Source organism: Notolepis coatsorum (assembly GCF_963971535.1).
Source record: "Notolepis coatsorum genome assembly, chromosome: 12".
In the NCBI taxonomy this organism is placed as follows: Eukaryota; Metazoa; Chordata; class Actinopteri; order Aulopiformes; family Paralepididae; genus Notolepis; species Notolepis coatsorum.
The window spans coordinates 10,419,678-10,436,850 of record NC_140176.1 but is presented as its reverse complement, the minus strand read 5'-3'; the positions used below and the strand labels follow the sequence as shown (position 1 = coordinate 10,436,850).

Below are 17,173 nucleotides of genomic sequence, written 5' to 3'. Positions count from 1 at the left end.
CTCCAATCTCCCCCAATCCCATTCAATCTGATTTGCTGCAGCTCAAATGTATCCCCTTGCCCCACTTTGCCTTTTATGTCTCTGTCTGTGTTTTGTGTATTTTGTATGTTTGTTTTTGTTTTTGCTGCCATTTTGGCCAGGTCTTGCTCGAAAAAGAGATCTTTGATCTCAAGTGACTCCCTGGTCAAATAAAAAATAAAAATGTAGTGTCGCAGTGAAAGGGTTAACCCGTTGGTAGTGTGGGAGTGAAAGGGTTAACCTTCTGTAGTGTCGCAGTGAAAGGGTTAACCCGTTGGTAGTGTGGCAGTGAAAGGGTTAACCCGTTGGTAGTGTGGCAGTGAAACTGGGTTAACCCGTTGGTAGTGTGGCAGTGAAAGGGTTAACCCGTTGGTAGTGTGGCAGTGAGAGGGTTAACCCGTTGGTAGTGTGGCAGTGAGAGGGTTAACCCGTTGGTAGTGTGGCAGTGAAAGGGTTAACCCGTTGGTAGTGTGGGAGTGAAAGGGTTAACCTGTTGGTAGTGTGGGAGTGAAAGGGTTAACCCGTTGGTAGTGTGGTAGTGAAAGGGTTAACCCGTTGGTAGTGTGGGAGTGAAAGGGTTAACCCGTTGGTAGTGTGGCAGTGAAACTGGGTTAACCCGTTGGTAGTGTGGCAGTGAAACTGGGTTAACCTGTTGGTAGTGTGGCAGTGCCAGGGTTAACCCGTTGGTAGTGTGGCAGTGAAAGGGTTAACCTGTTGGTAGTGTGGCAGTGAAACTGGGTTAACCCGTTGGTAGTGTGGCAGTGCCAGGGTTAACCCGTTGGTAGTGTGGCAGTGAAAGGGTTAACCTGTTGGTAGTGTGGGAGTGAAAGGGTTAACCTGTTGGTAGTGTGGGAGTGAAAGGGTTAACCTCCTGTAGTGTCGCAGTGAAGGGGTTAACCCGTTGGTAGTGTGGCAGTGAAGGGGTTAACCCGTTGGTAGTGTGGCAGTGAAACTGGGTTAACCCGTTGGTAGTGTGGCAGTGCCAGGGTTAACCCGTTGGTAGTGTGGCAGTGAAAGGGTTAACCTGTTGGTAGTGTGGGAGTGAAAGGGTTAACCTCATGTAGTGTCGCAGTGAAGGGGTTAACCCGTTGGTAGTGTGGCAGTGCCAGGGTTAACCCGTTGGTAGTGTGGGAGTGAAAGGGTTAACCTCATGTAGTGTCGCAGTGAAGGGGTTAACCCGTTGGTAGTGTGGCAGTGCCAGGGTTAACCCGTTGGTAGTGTGGGAGTGAAAGGGTTAACCCGTTGGTAGTGTGGCAGTGCCAGGGTGAAGGCCTCACCGAGGGCAGCCCGTCCTCTCGGTCCGAGCCGGGGGACAGAGAGTACAGGTCCACGCCTCCGATCACCGAGTTGGGCCTCTGCCTCCCGTCCTGCACGTCCCCGTCGACGCCACAGCTCTCCGGGCTGCCTCCATTACTGTAGTTTGGACCCGGCGAGTCGTTTGTAGTCCTGGCCTCGAGACGCAGTTCCACCTCTTCCTCCGGGATGGGGTACTTCCTTGACACAAGCTGCCCGAAGTCAGAGATTGGCCGAGGCCGCGCTCGTCCCGCCCTCCGCCTGTGACTGACGGACGACGAAGGCGGAGTTTCTGTGGGCGAGGCGGCCGTCGTTGGTGTGACATCCGTTGCCGTGGGTGACGAGGGCGAGTCCGAGAGGCAGGGCGGTGAGAAGGGGGGGGTGCGGGGTGACGCTGGAGAGGCCGGGAGAAGAGAGTCTCTCCTCTGTTGGTCCGACGTATCCTAGGGGTCAGAGGGGAAAGGTTAAAAGGTCACAGGTCAGCTAGCGTTAATATTGGCCCTCCATGTTAATGACCTACAGCGGTCCAGAGGTGAACGACAGCCTGAGGAACACAAGCGTCTGTAGTTAAGAACGTCTGTTAATCAGAAACAGAACACGGTGTTTAGTTGACGCGTCATAAAGTCGCCAAAATTGGTGCAATGGTCTTAAAAGAATACAGCTCTGAGACGGGCAGAATCTTTCAAAGGAAAACCGCAGATTTTCAGGAAACACCGTTGTGGCGACGATCTCATCCGAAACTTGGCAATGGTCGTCATGTGAAAGTATTCCAAGTTCCCACAGTGATTGGCTCACAATACACTCGGCACATTGCCTTATCACGTCTGCAAACAGGAGCGGCAGCAGTAATAATAAAACACAAGTATTCTCCTCATTCAATGTTATCAATCATACGACCGGTTAACACTCAAACATTAGGCTAAAGGTCACTCATGTGAAAGTGTGTGTTTTTCTAAGTCGTCAATAAGCCAGTGAGTGAGAAGCTATAGCAGCGTGATGAAACCACCTCACCTCCTCCTGGTCCCGTGCCCCTGCGCTCCATATGCACTGGAACGGCACACAGTGGACGAGCACCATGGTGGTCCAACACAAACACAGGCCCCCGCGTCCTCAAGGCCAAGAAGAGTGAGAGACACCCCCCCCCCCCACCCATTCGGTCGACGCCTCCCGCCTCTCGCTCTTCTAATGTAAAGAAATCTGCCGTCTCCCTCCCATCAATAGAGTCCAGTCGTCTTGGTTCGCCTTCGGTCAAAACACATTCCTAAAAAAAAATCCTCGGTCAATATAACGGTGCGTTTGTGGCTCTCTCTGCACCACCCGGCTGTATACCTGTAACTCTAGCTGGCTCATGTGGCTGTTGCCGTTGGACTTTGATCCGGTGGACCGCCGCCAAGAGAGAGGGGGGGGGGGGGGGGGGGGCGACACTTACTGATATGGCTGCTCCGCTCGCTCGGCCATAGCGAGGGGCAGGAGAGCGAGGAGCTTTTGCGCAACACAGGCCACTAATCATAAACAAAGCCTAATCATTAACTCCAGGGTCGCTCCTTCAGTGTGGCAGGTAGCAGCGCACAGCACAGCTGGGGCCACTCAGGGAGCATCATCATGTGACCTCGCTCTGCGGCGGGAGTTAGTGGAACGACGACGTCACATGGTGGTCGGGAGGGAAGGACACAAGGAGGACAAGAAAGAAAAGAACACCCAGATGTATGTGACACGAGGGAACGGGAGGGGAGACAAAGGTCGTCGTGCCTTTTCAGAAGGGCAACGGCAGCGGCGTTTGATGGGCGGCCGAAAGGGTGGGAACTTGCCACTGGCCCGGGGCGTTACCAGACAAATGCTAGTAGATTATGATTAGGGTTGGGCATCGTTTGGATTTGAACAATTCCGGTTCCGATTCCGATTCTCCATTTTGATTCCTGTTCTCGGTTCCGATTCTTTGAGGTGCAGGTCAAGACAGGTCACAGCTTATTTCGCAGGAGAATTTTTTTTTTTTTTTTTGAAAAATCTTTAATTTTGTTCATACTATTCACATTGTTAGTTGACTTGATACAGTTTAATTTGGTTGCTGTACTGTAACTAGGGTATGAATTAACAAAGTAAAAAAAAATAAAAAATGTATAATTTTTTTTAAGAATCGAAATTAAGAATCGAAATGCAAATATGTTACTTCCGGTTCCAGAACCGGAAGTTAGGAACCAGTTCCTATTAGAACCGGTTCTCGGTGCCCAACCCTAATTATGATGCAGTGTTTTACACAGTTTTTTTTTTATCTGTGGTAGCGACAAGCTGGGATAATAAATAATATTAATATTACTATTAATACTAATAATAATAATTTTCTAGAACTCAAAGTCCCTTTACAATAAGATCATAACCGACTGTTGCACCTGCTGACTGCCTCCCAATCACATGCACAGCCCTCAGACTCCCCTCCCCTCCCCCTAAGAAGCCCCCTCACCTACCTCCCTCCCTCCTTCTCCCCCTTTCTTATCTCACTCTCCCTCTGGTTCTCACTCTCCCTTTTTCCCTCTCTCTCTTTCCGTCTCTCTCCCTTATTTATTGTAATTTTCCTTGTATACTATTGCTACGGTCATTATTTTTTTTATTTACTTGTATGCATGTACATAACCTTGTTTTTGTTGCAGCCCCCCCCCCCCCCCCTTCCTCAAAAGGCCTTTGCTTTTTGGTCAGGCTGCTTTTGTATATAAGAATTTGTTCTTACTTGCTTGCCTGGGTAAATAAAGATGAAATAAAACATTTAAAAATAAAATAAGGGGTGGTGGTAGTGAGACAAACAACAGACAAGCGTAACACAAACAAAGACACGAAGATGGATGGGGGGGGGGGGGGGGCTATGAGAAGGCAGTGGGGAAGAGACGGGTCTTGTGCTTGAGCTGGTCCGTATCCGCGTCCATTCATTTGAGCTAAGCTAGGCTAGTGGTCCGTATCCGCGTCCATTCATTTGAGCTAAGCTAGGCTAGTGGTCCGTATCCGCGTCCATTCATTTGAGCTAAGCTAGGCTAGTGGTCCGTATCCGCGTCCATTCATTTGAGCTAAGCTAGGCTAGTGGTCCGTATCCGCGTCCATTCATTTGAGCTAAGCTAGGCTAGTGGTCCGTATCCGCTTCCATTCATTTGAGCTAAGCTAGGCTAGTGGTCCGTATCCGCGTCCATTCATTTGAGCTAAGCTAGGCTAGTGGTCCGTATCCGCTTCCATTCATTTGAGCTAAGCTAGGCTAGTGGTCCGTATCCGCGTCCATTCATTTGAGCTAAGCTAGGCTAGTGGTCCGTATCCGCTTCCATTCATTTGAGCTAAGCTAGGCTAGTGGTCCGTATCCGCTTCCATTAATTTGAGCTAAGCTAAGCTAGTGGCCCGTATCCATTCATTTGAGCTAAGCTAGGCTAGTGGTCCGTATCCACGTCCATTAATTTGAGCTAAGCTAGGCTAGTGGTCCATATCCGCTTCCATTAATTTGAGCTAAACTAGGCTAGTGGTCCGTATCAGTGTCCATTAATTTGAGCTAAGCTAGGCTAGTGGTCCGTATCTACGTCCATTAATTTGAGCTAAGCTAGGCTAGTGGTCCGTATCCGCTTCCATTCATTTGAGCTAAGCTAGGCTAGTGGTCCGTATCCGCGTCCATTCATTTGAGCTAAGCTAGGCTAGTGGTCCGTATCCGCGTCCATTCATTTGAGCTAAGCTAGGCTAGTGGTCCGTATCCGCTTCCATTCATTTGAGCTAAGCTAGGCAGGCTAGTGGTCCGTATCCGCTTCCATTCATTTGAGCTAAGCTAGGCTGGCTTAGCAGCTGGATAGCTTTCTACTGAACGCGCAGAGGACATTGGTATCGATCTTCTCGTCTGACTCTGAAGAAGACGGTAAGAAGAACATGTCCCATAACGCTGGCTGGGACTTGGACCTGCTACACACAACCCTTACCAGTTACCGTCCTAATGTGTTGGCAGCATGAGAGACCGGCACCGCTCCGATCACGCCCGCTTTCAACTTATCATAAAAAAAAACACTTCATAAAAACACTACCATCAGGGTCAGTGTGTTCCTTCCAAGGGTCAATGACATCAGATGTTCATAATTCAATAATAATACTGCTCTTAATGATAAGGACGAGACGTATTATGTCCTTTGTCTCCGTCTCACAGACCCAATGTCTCCTTCCTCTTTGAGCCATAGCTGCACACAATCCCAGTGACCCAACGATTGATTTACAATTCCCCACTTCCTATGGTTTGTGTTCACTGATTAAAAGGAGATACTAGTATGTGATTGTGTGAAACAGCTCCCATATATATATATATACTGTATCAAATTGGTTGCGTCACACCGGCTCCCATTACCGTACATGATCAATGTGAGAAATATCGATTTGCATACCGCCCCAACAGGTCCACGGAGGACGCCATATCCCATGTGCTGCACACAGCAGCATCACACCTGGACAAGAGGCAGGGGAACTATTTGAGAATGCTATTCATCGACTACAGCTCGGCATTCAATACCATAGTCCCCTCCATACTCATAGCCAAGCTCAGGGACCTGGGCTTGGGCTATGACCTCTGCCAGTGGGTCTTGGACTTCCTGACTGGCAGACCCCAGGTGGTGAGAGCAGGCAACTGCACCTCCTCATCCATCACCCTCAACATAGGGGCCCCCCAGGGCTGTGTTCTGAGTCCCCTCCTCTACTCCCTGTACACACACGACTGTGTGGCTCAGCGGAGTAGCAATACAATCGTCAAATTTGCTGACGACACAGTGGTGGTGGGCCTGATCTCTGCCAACGACGAGAGGGCCTACCTGGAAGAGGTCAAGGTCCTGGCGGGATGGTGCCAGGAAAACAGCCTCTCCCTGAACGTCAGCAAAACAAAGGAGATGATTGTGGACTTCAGGAGGTCGGGGGTCAAGGACTACAGCCCCCTCAGCATCGACGGGGCACCGGTTGAGAGAGTCAACAGCTTCAAGTACCTCGGAGCCCACATATCCGAGGACTTGACATGGACCATACACATTAACAGTGTGGTGAAGAAGGCACGACAACGCCTCTACTTCCTCAGGCGCCTAAGGAAGTTCCAAGTCAGCCAGAAGATCCTTAAGAACTTCTACTCATGTACAATAGAGAGCATCTTGACCGGCAACATCACCTCCTGGTTTGGGAATAGCACTGCAAAAGACCAAAGCAGACTACAAAGAGTGACACGTTCAGCCGAACGCACAATTGGAGGGGGGCTCCCCACCCTCCAGAACATTTACTACAAGCGTTGCAAGGGGAAGGCTAAGAGAATTATTAAGGACTCGAGCCACCCGAACAACTGCCTCTTTGAACTGCTGCCGTCAGGCAAGCGATACAGGAGTCTCAAGGCGAGCACAGAAAGACTCAGAAGTAGCTTCTATCCCCAGGCCATCAGGCTGCTAAACGAACAATGAATGAACACTACACAACAACAACCACCAAACACACATAGCACACACATCCACACGCACACACTCACTTTAAACAAACACACTGTAGCACCCACTACACACACTTTATAGCACACACCCACTTTAAACAAACACACTGTAGCACCCACTCCCCACACTTTATATTTATGGATGAAGGATTGCACTACAACTCGTACACCTTACTGTAAATTGTACCTAAAATTGTACCTCATCCCATTTCTGCTTTGCACTAGATAGTACTGTACATTAGTACACTGCATAGTATTGTGTATTGTATATTATATGGTAACTCAGAACATTGTACATATGTCTATACCGAACAACTGTGACCTCATTTTCTTCTTCTAAATTCATGCTATATTATGTTATTATGTTATTTGATACTATCTTGTCTAGCACAGTCTCTGGAGCGTAACAGTAAGAAGCATTTTGTATGAAAGTATTCTGTACTTCTGTATGACAACTATTAAAGAACTTGAACTTGGATTATATCATCATTATATGTGATTTTTCTAAACCTAAGCAGATATTGTGATATATATATCAATATTGATCATATATATCACAATATCTGCTTACAAGGTTTAGAAAAATCGCATATGATATAATCCAATCAATATTTCTTACATTGATCATGTACGGTAATGGGAGCCGGTGTGACGCAATCAATTTGATACAGTATATATATATATATATGGGAGCTGTTTCACACAATCACAAAAGGGCTTATGAATATGGTGATATAATTTGTTTCCAATATCGCCCAGCCCTAGCTCCCAGGTCTATTTCAACCACACAGTACAGGTCCTATCATCAAAGATACTAAAATAAGGAAAGACAACTCAGTCAAAGCAACAACAATGGGGTGAAAATCATGTAATAATTCCCGTCTCCTAAGTGGGCAGAACGTTAACGCCTGCGCTGTTGTTAACACAGTGAGATGGCTGGACGAGGTCTCAAATAACCCTGTGCTCTGCTGGATCTACAGGTTGTAGCAATAATACATGCAACTGTGTGAGCGTTGCTTTAACGCTTTCACTACCACACTACAGAAGGTTAACCTTCCACTACCACACACACACTACATACTGCTGTCGTGTGGTTAACCGTCTGTAGTGTGGTAGTGAAAGGGTTAAGACTGAGAGCTGTTGAGGGAGGTGAGCTTGGGGGTCTTGAACGCTGGAGACTTCTTGAGTAACGGAGGGAAAGAAGGAGAGCTAATCTCCTACATTTAAGCGTTGTACCAAAGTGTCCAGCTGATGTTAAGATTATCATCACCTGAACACGGGTCCGCCGTTGTGATCGTGTATAAGTATGGAGGAATAAATACCAACAGTCATACTGATCTGCCTCTGGCTTTCTGTAGGTCAGCTAAGATAATCGGGAGTAGATAACAAGTGTGGTTATAATAATAGTAGTAGTAGTAGTAGTAGTAGTAGTAGTAGTAGTAGTAGTAGTAGTAGTAGTAGTAGTAGTAGTAGTAGCAGTAGTAGGGATGGGTACCGTTCACATTTGAACCGATACGGTACCGGTACCTGTGAATCGATACCAGTACCCAACGGTACCTTTTTTCTGTACTTTAGTCTCTAAAAATGTAATCTACCTACCGGTACCACAGTTGTGAGAAAAAAAAATCCAAACATCAAATAACCACACTTTCGACCGTTTTCGGCTTGCCATTGCCCCAACTTCTTTGTTGTTGAATCAAGTAAAATCCTAGGTAAGCGTATATTGTGCGTGTTGAACGTTGACGTAAAAAAAGATGAAAAAAGAAAAAAAAAAGAAAAAAAATTAGATTTTTTTTTTTTTTTTTTTTTACAGTACCGAAATCTTGGCATCGACGAATCTCACGTGAATCGGTACTCGGTAGTACCGACGTGATTCGGTAGGTACCTTTAAAAGTACCTAATTCGGTACCCATCCCTAAGTAGCAGTAGTAGTAGTCATACTGATCTTACTCTGGCTTTCTGTAGCTCAGATAAGATAATCAGGAGTAGATAATGAGTGTGGTTATAGTAGTAGTAGTAGTAGTAGTAGTAGTAGTAGTAGTAGTAGTAGTAGTAGTAGTAGTAGTAGTAGTAGTAGTAGTAGTAGTAGTAGTCATACTGATTGCCTCTGGCTTTGTGTAGGTCAGCTAAGATAATCGGGAGTAGATAACGAGTGTGGTTATAAGGTCAGATTGATTTACGGACAAAATGTTCAGAACACCTTCAACTTGTAATTTTTTTTAATATATATATACAGTAATCAATATTTACCTTGATTTCTATATTTCTCCACTCCTCTCCTCTCCTCCCATCCCCCCCCCCTCCCCTACTCTCCTCTCTTGCCACCCCCCCCCCTCCCCTCCTCTCTTCCCACCCCCCCCCTCCCCTCTTCCCCCCCCCCTCCCCTACTCTCCTCTCCTCTCTTCCCCCCCCCCCTCCCCTACTCTCCTCTCCTCTCTTCCCACCGCCCCCTCCCCTCTCCTCTCCCCTACTCTCCTCTCTTCCCACCCCCCCCTCCCCTCTCCCCTACTCTCCTCTCCTCTCCAGCCCATAGCTGATCAAGCTATGGCGCAGTACCGTGTTGACAGTGACACAGACAGCTGCATACAGACAACAGCCTCCTGTTCTTTTTTATTAATCGTAATCTTGTCCTTCAAGCGCAAAGCATCCGAATGTAAACACCAACTCCCGCCAGACACAAGAGGACGTGGAACAGAACAGTGTGATGAACCAGGGAGAGGGAGACCGGAGGCACTGACTGCACATAACTGACTGCTCATTACTAGGGGTGAGGGGGGAAATCGATACGTAGCAGTATCGCGATACTTTGCGTGGCGATACTGTATCGATACAGGGACGCCAAGTATCGATATTTAATTATTCATAAATAAATAAAAATAATAATAATGTTTTTGTATAAGGAAGTTGCATTGTTCATTTCAATACCTGTAATAGTACAGTAGTCCACTGTAGTCCACTGACTGTACTGAATATGACTGTAATACAAACAGTTCAGTTTGTCAGGTACATGCAACACAGATTACAGTGTTTACATATCTGTCTGCTTGAGAAAATACCATGTTCTGCAATAAAAATGATTGAAGTGAGATGAACAGACTGAACTTTATTTTATTAGATAAAACATGTTGACAGTTTTACTTTGCAGTTGAAAAAAGGTAATACATAAAATGTGATAAAAAAAAGTATAATAATAATATCGCAATATTAATATCGCAATACTCAGTGTATCGCGATATATTTAGTATCGCGATACTATCGTATCGTGCCGCAAGTATCGCGATAGTATCGTATCGTGAAGTCTCTGGCGATTCCCACCCCTACTCACAGTCACTACTGAGTGTTACGTCATCAATTAGGGATCATGCACCAATACCAGTCCGATACCGGGTTCAAATAGAATAGAGAATTTCCCAGATACTAAATCAGATACCAAAAAACACGTCTAACGTGCCAGAAATCAAAGCAAAGTGACTTGATTTCCTGCATTTTTGACACCGTTAACTGTAAATGTATTATAGGTCAATTATATCTCAAATTCTCAATTCATTTTGTCCAATGACGCCAAAATGACAGTCCAAGTCTGTACACTGTTCATTAAAAGTATCGACCGATACCGATGGCCCAGGTATCAGTACTGACAAAGTCGTTTCGGGCATCCCTATTATTAATTCCCTTACCTCCATGGATACCAAGATCAGATATGGGGCCGACACCAGGCTAAAATAGGGCTAACAGTATAGAGAACGTGAAAAGGGCAGAGAATTAAGACGGTTGCTATGTGGATGCAGGTCGCCATCTTGTGAGGTTCACTTACATTGATTTGTATTGAGAAATGTCAAATGTAAAAAATGGAGGAAGGGTTGAAGTTTCTCTCATGACGGTCGTGAGACTTTCTGCAGCAGCTTTTCACACGACAAGACGTCCAAAACCCATCTTCTAAACCACAAATCATGTCAACACACCAGAGTAATTCTCGACAGATGGTAGCTTAACCCTGTAGTGTAGTAACCGCCCACTTCACATTCTCTATTGGGAGGATTTGTAACATGTAAAAATCAAAGCAACTTGTTTTTATTGTGTGTGTGTGTTAGGCTTGAATTAATGAATGAATGATCATTACATTTATATAGCGCTTTTCTAGACACTCAAAGCGCTCCCCAAAATGTAGGGTGGAAATGGCCTCCTTCACCACCACTGGTAGCATCCAACCTTGGGCTACGCAGGCGCAATGGCTGCCATACACTGGCACCAGGCACACATCACACTACTACACAATGGCTGAACGGCTCAGGAGACAGGGATTGATATCAGCTAATTAAGGGGAAGGGATGATTAGGTGACCTTGATGTCAGAGACCTGATTGGGAATTTGGCCTGTGATGGATAGACACAGCGGATCAATGTAGCTGCATAACATTAAAAGGAACACGCCAACATTTTGGGAAATTAGCTTACCACTGAGATTTCTCTCTGTGCGTTCAGTAGAAAGCTATCCGGCTGCACGTTAGCCTAGCTTAGCACAATGAATAGAAGCGGACATGGCCGGCGGTTAGCCTAGGCATTGTCCAACTAACGCCTCTCCCGAAGGCCAACCGGCCATGTCCGCTTCCATTCATTGTGCTAAGCTAGGCTAACGTGCAGCCAGATAGCTTTCTACTGAACGCACAGAGAGGAAACTGGTAAAAGCCAATTTCCCAAAATGTTGGCGTGTTCCTTTAAATATCAAAGTAAGCGCCCTACAGATATTGAGCATCATTTTGTAAAATGTCCAGTCATGATGAGTTTATTAATCATGGGAAATCTCACCATCACGGCAACCCTAGTGTGTGTGTGTGTGTGTGTTAAGGCTGAGCCCGAATGTTCGAACATTCGTTCGTTATGTTAACATTTGAATTTTAAATCAAAATTTGAATTTTTTATTTTTTATTTTTTATTTTTAATAATAAAATAAAATAAAAATTATGTTTCTTTTATGCGTCTATTCATTCTGTTTGAACCAATGTGGTTTTTCTTCAGTTGCAGATAAAGATTAGGCTACACTAATATTATAGTATTAAAAAAAACATTATATTCATTAAAGAAAGTTGATTTAATAAAAAAGAGACTCATTTAATCAGATTAATCACTATTCAAATTGAGGATTTAGTTTGAGGATATTTAAAACTTTGAATTTTTATTAAAAAATTTAAAATAAAATTATTAAAAACGAAGGTTTGAACGTTCGTTCGTAAAACCCTGACGAAGTTCGAATCCCAAAAACAGGCTTCGGGGACAGCCTTATAGAGAGAGAAAGAGTGAGAGAGTGAGTGAGTAAGAGAGAGAGTGAGAGAGTGAGAGAGTGAGAGAGTGAGAGAGTGAGAGAGTGAGTGAGTGAGTGAGTGAGTGAGTGAGTGAGTGAGTGTGAGTGTGAGTGTGTGTGTAAAAAAGGATTCTACCTCAATCCTTTCTGTCCTAAAACTACTGGTCTGAGTCTATACTACGTGTTGAAACCATCGCTGAGCGTTGTTGTTCTCTTACCTCCTCCGTTAGTAACGCGTCGTGGTGTTTGTGTCTGGAGGGTTCACCTCCATAGGGGAGCGGAGGGGAGGAGGCACACGCTGCTGCTCTCAGCCCAGGAGCACCAGTGGAGTCTGCAGCAGGGGGCTCACAGTGAGAGGAGAGAGAAGGCGTGGCCCGGTCCTCAGGGGCCTCCCGGTGAGAGGAGGAGAGAGGAGGCGTGGCCTCAGTGGCCCGGTCCGCCTCCTCCTCCTCCTCGGGGGGCTCCGCGTGAACAGGGCTGATGAGGGCCCGGTGGTGTTGGACCGGCTCGGCTTCTTCGGGCTGCCGGTGAACCGCGTGTTCGCCGGGGGGCGCCTGCTGCGTCGTCCTACCCGTCCTCTCCGCCCCCCTCTCCGCGCACTTCCCGGGGGGCGAGGGCCGCCGCTGCCGCTCGCCGACGGGCAAGCACGGCGTGCGGCGCGAGTAGTCGTCGTGGAGACGGCTGAGGTGCGACTGAGGGGAGGCGGGGGAGGGTCCGGGGGAGGAGGGTCCGGGGGAGGGGCTGCTGGGCCGGCGTCGGACGGTCAGGTCGGTCATGCTGCCCACCAGCTTCAGCATGTGGCCCTTGGCCCTCGAGCGGTTGGGGCTGCGGCCGCGACGGTCCACGGACGAGGCGCTGGCCGTCCTCTGGATGTGCGGCTGCGCCGCGGTGCCGTTGGGCCTGGGGGCCTCCGGAGAGTCCGGCCGGGGCGAAGAGGGGGGCGGCCCGGGAGACGGGGCGTTGCGTCTGAAGGGGGTCTTGAATAAGTTAATGTTCTCCGCGCTCTTGCTCAGTCTGCGGAGGACGCGGCCGTTGGCGTTCTCGTTGGCTCCCGCTGCGGGGGGGCGGTCCACCTCCGACACCGACCACCTCAGAACCTTGCCGTTGGCGTTCTCGTTGGCTCCCGCTGCGGGGGGGCGGTCCACCTCCGACACCGACCACCTCAGAACCTTCGGACCGTCCGCAGCGGCAGCGCCCGAGTCTCGGCTACTCCCTCGTCTGCCCAGCCCCGCGTCGAGCAAGGAGATACGACCCGCCCTGTACGCTCTCCTGATGCTCCTGGAGAACCTGGAGTTCCTCGTGAGTCCGTCTCCATCGGCGTCCTCCTCCTCTTCGTTATCCTCCTCGTCCTCCTCGTGCTCAGAGCCGCCACATTGGCTCCTCACCCTCGCCAACCGTCGGCCACGCAGGACTCCGTTAGACCCGCCGGAGCCCTCGCGGAACGTTACGTGACCGGCCGTATCGCCAGTCCCGTGGCCGTGATCGGTCACGATGGCCGTGCCGTTCTCGGTTTGCCGGTTGGCTACGGCGGGGTCCCACTCTTCCTCCTCCTGACTGGCTCTGTTCTGGATGCCCTGGAGCACGGAGGAGCGGAGCCTCTTGAAGGAGTCCACGACGGCAGGCCCCCAGGGGCCGTTAGTGGGGGCGCCGTGGTGGGGGCCCTGCTGGACGGAGGCGAGCGTGTCGCCGACGGTGGCGGGAGCGTGTCCCGGGACGGTGCACTTCCGGGGGTTCGAGAACAGCCTCATGATCCTGGAGGGGTGCGGCGGCGGCTTGCCCTCCGGCTGTCCTATGACGGGGGGGCCGGAGGACCAGGCGGCGGGGGGGGGGGCGTTGAGGCCGTTCAGCCGGCTCTCCTCGGAGCGCCGGTCCGAGGTCACCGGCTGGACCGGGGCCACGCAGCCGGACCGCCGGCACGGAGTCCCCGCGCCGCTCCTCTCGGCGTGGTGACCGGCGTGGAGGAGGGGGTAGACGTCGCTGAGGGGTCGACTCCGGGTCGGCGGTGGAGCGGGGGAGCTGTGGAGGGAGGGGAGGGAGTCCTGGCTGGTGGACAAAGCCCCGTCCGTCTGCCCTGCCTGCGTGAGGGGAAGAGAAAAGAGTCATTTAGGAGCGGAATGATTCAAGCCATCGAGAGTCTTCATGCAAAGATTTTGAAGCCTCGTAAACTCTTTACTTTTTTATATTTATTTTACTGGGGGGCATCAGGATACACTTCTTAAAAAAATTTGTTTTAGTTTAAATACGCCTATCAATAAAACAAAACAAGCAATGACTCACTTTTGTATTTTAAAAGAAAATAACCAAATAGTAAAGATACAAATCTTTACAAAAAGGAGTACAGGATGCTCGTGTTTGGAACACAGTGTATATTTATGCGCACTATTTTCTCCCCCCGCTCTCGCCTCCATGAGCTCAATGTAACGCGGAAGTGCAGCGGTCTATAGTAATGGCGAGGATATAAAGCTGGTTAAAGACGCATTTATTGGACCCGTTGCTCGCGGAGTTTACATAGAAACAGCGTGACTCCCAAGAGGAGTTATCACAGGCTATAGAACGCAGGGCTGAAGAGCTGCCAAGCTGCTTCTAAACTGTAAAGTGTGGGTCTCAGCCAGGCTCAGCCCCTCGCTTCCTGGCTGGAGCGAAACACGGAAGTTATGTGACTGTCGAGTCCTGGCTCTAGGCAGAATCACCAATAGTGGTCTAAGAGAAGGTCATTCTATTTTGAACGTGATTCACTGCGCATTAGTGGCTCAGGAGGTAGAGCAAAAAAAAGAGTCGTCTGGCAATCCGGAGGTTCCCGGTTCAATTCCTACTCCTCCCGGGCAGTGTGTCGATGTGTCCTTGAGCAAGACACTTAACCCCTAATTGCTCCCAATGAGCAGGTTGGCACCTTGCATGGTTGCCTCCGCCATCGGTGTGTGAACGTGTGAGTGAATGGGTAAAATGTGAGGAACAAATTGTAAAGCGCTTTGGATAAAAGCGCTATATAAATGCAGCCATTTACCATTTAGCCATTTATTACACATTGTGCATGTTATCTGCACATCTGCCATTTCCACCACAAAAGTCGATAATTAATATGCAAATCGACTAAATTTGCTCATCGGCGACGTCGACTAGGTCGACGAATCGTGACAGCCCTAACACGCACCTTTCACATGAGAGGGCGATGCGGCGCATTTAACTATAGCGTCCAAAGATGGAGGGAAAGGCACGCATGAAAAGTTCCATGTGGAACTATTTCGACAAAACCAATGAAAGCGAGGTCAAATGCAAGCTGTGCAATGCCAAGTTGGCCTACCACACAAATCAACAACAACAATGCACACGACGCATGTGAAGGCGAAGCGTCCAACAGCGACGGCTAAAGAGACTTCACAACAGCCATCCATTACAAGCTTCACCGTGAGGTCGCGTCCTTGTGATGACAAGCGTGCAGAAGAAACCACCGGGCTAATCACAAAGATGGTAGTGTGAAGGACATGCTGCCAATTAGTTTTGTGGAAGGAGAGGGATTCCACAGATGGCTTTAACTTCAATGTATTACTGTGTATACAGTTTACTTTTATTCAGTTTATATTTCAGATGAAATTTTTATTGCCACATGTATTATAAGTTATAACCCTCACCGTACAGACCCTTATCTGCACCTTTGTGTGTATAATGTAAAGTTTTCTCGTATTCTATAATCAGATAAAATTTTGTATTGCCTATATTTATGTCTTCGTTCTAATACCCTGCCCATACCTGTATCTCCCCTCCCCCCCATGCTGCTATGACACCTGACCTTCCCCCAGGCCCAAGGGGATCAATAAAGGAATATCCTCAGACTGCGTTATGAGAGAACAACACGCAGCCAGGCAGGTAGGTCAACCTGCCACGTTGTGTGCAGGCTGGCAGACTTAACCCACTGCAGATACCCCAGCCGGGCCCAACAACAACTCGGGGGCAAAAACCCATCGACGGTCTGTTAAATGTACAAAGCTCCCACTGTGCTGCTGGCTCCAATGAAAGTACGTAGCAGGCCGACACTCCCTGGAGTCAGTACGGGCTAAACACTTAAAGCTGCTCCGTGTAAGATTTCCAATCGAGTGGAATGAAGACCACATACAGTACACTCGACCGCATGGAAACTTTACGAATTAAGTACGTAATAACCTTGTCAAGCGTTTAGTCTCAATATTTATATTTTAAAGTTTAACCCTTTCACTAGCACACTACAGAAGGTTAACCCTTTACTATCACTAGTGATATACCGATATATCGGCCGCCGATATAATATCAGCCGATATGGCCGTTTTTTTACACATCGGTATCGGTCCGATATCAAGATAGGGCCGATATTAAAAAAAAATAATAATAATATTTTTTTTTTCTTTTTACATGTTTTGGCCTTAAATAGTTTCAAAATATCAGTCATTTCTGAAAATAAGTTACAAAAGTAAAAGAATTATGCGTTTTGGAAAATAGCTCTTTATTTGATTATCATAAAAAAAGTGTTTTCTATACAGAGATATCGACATCGGTAAATATCGGTATCGGCCAGAACAGCAATATTAATATCGGTTATCGGTATCGGCCACAATTTTCACATCGGTGCATGATGCATCACTAACTATCACACTACCGACGGGTTACCGTCGGTAGTGTGATAGTAAAGGGTTAACCTGCTGTCGTGTGGTAGTGAAAGGGTTAACCTGCTGTCGTGTGGCAGTGAAAGGGTTAACCTTCCGTATTGTCACAGTGAAAGGGTTAACACTTTGATGAACATTGTTACTCAGATGATAAGAGTTGTACCCTTCCTCCTGCTGTCTTGTTGTACAAAACTTGTAAGTCGCTTTGGATAAAAGCGTTTCAGCTGAATGACTAAATGTAAATGTTAACCGTTTGGTAGTGAGGCAGTGAAAGGGTTAATGTTTTAGGGCTGCCTCTAATGCATATTCTTCTGTCCAGCTGGCTTGGGAGCGTGACCATAACATAATTTATCCTCGACTGCTTTCTCAGCGTAGAAGTACAATTTGGATGACGGTTCGAACTTCTGAGCTCATCTAAATGTATGAGATTTAAGATCATACAATACAATTATATTCCGAGTACAGCGTA

At 47.8% G+C, this 17,173-nt stretch overlaps 1 protein-coding gene across 1 annotated transcript in view; it reads right to left on the bottom strand.

Annotated features, from left to right (window-relative positions):
* Positions 1-17,173, bottom strand: part of spata13 (spermatogenesis associated 13) — an 81,928-nt gene that overhangs the window by 29,093 nt on the left and 35,662 nt on the right. Inside the window, exons 2-3 of the mRNA XM_084325734.1 lie at positions 12,289-14,145; positions 1,296-1,754 (exon numbers count right to left, since the gene is read on the bottom strand). Coding sequence (XP_084181860.1) covers positions 1,296-1,754; positions 12,289-14,145 — 2,316 coding nt within the window. The remainder of the gene's footprint in view (positions 1-1,295; positions 1,755-12,288; positions 14,146-17,173) is intronic.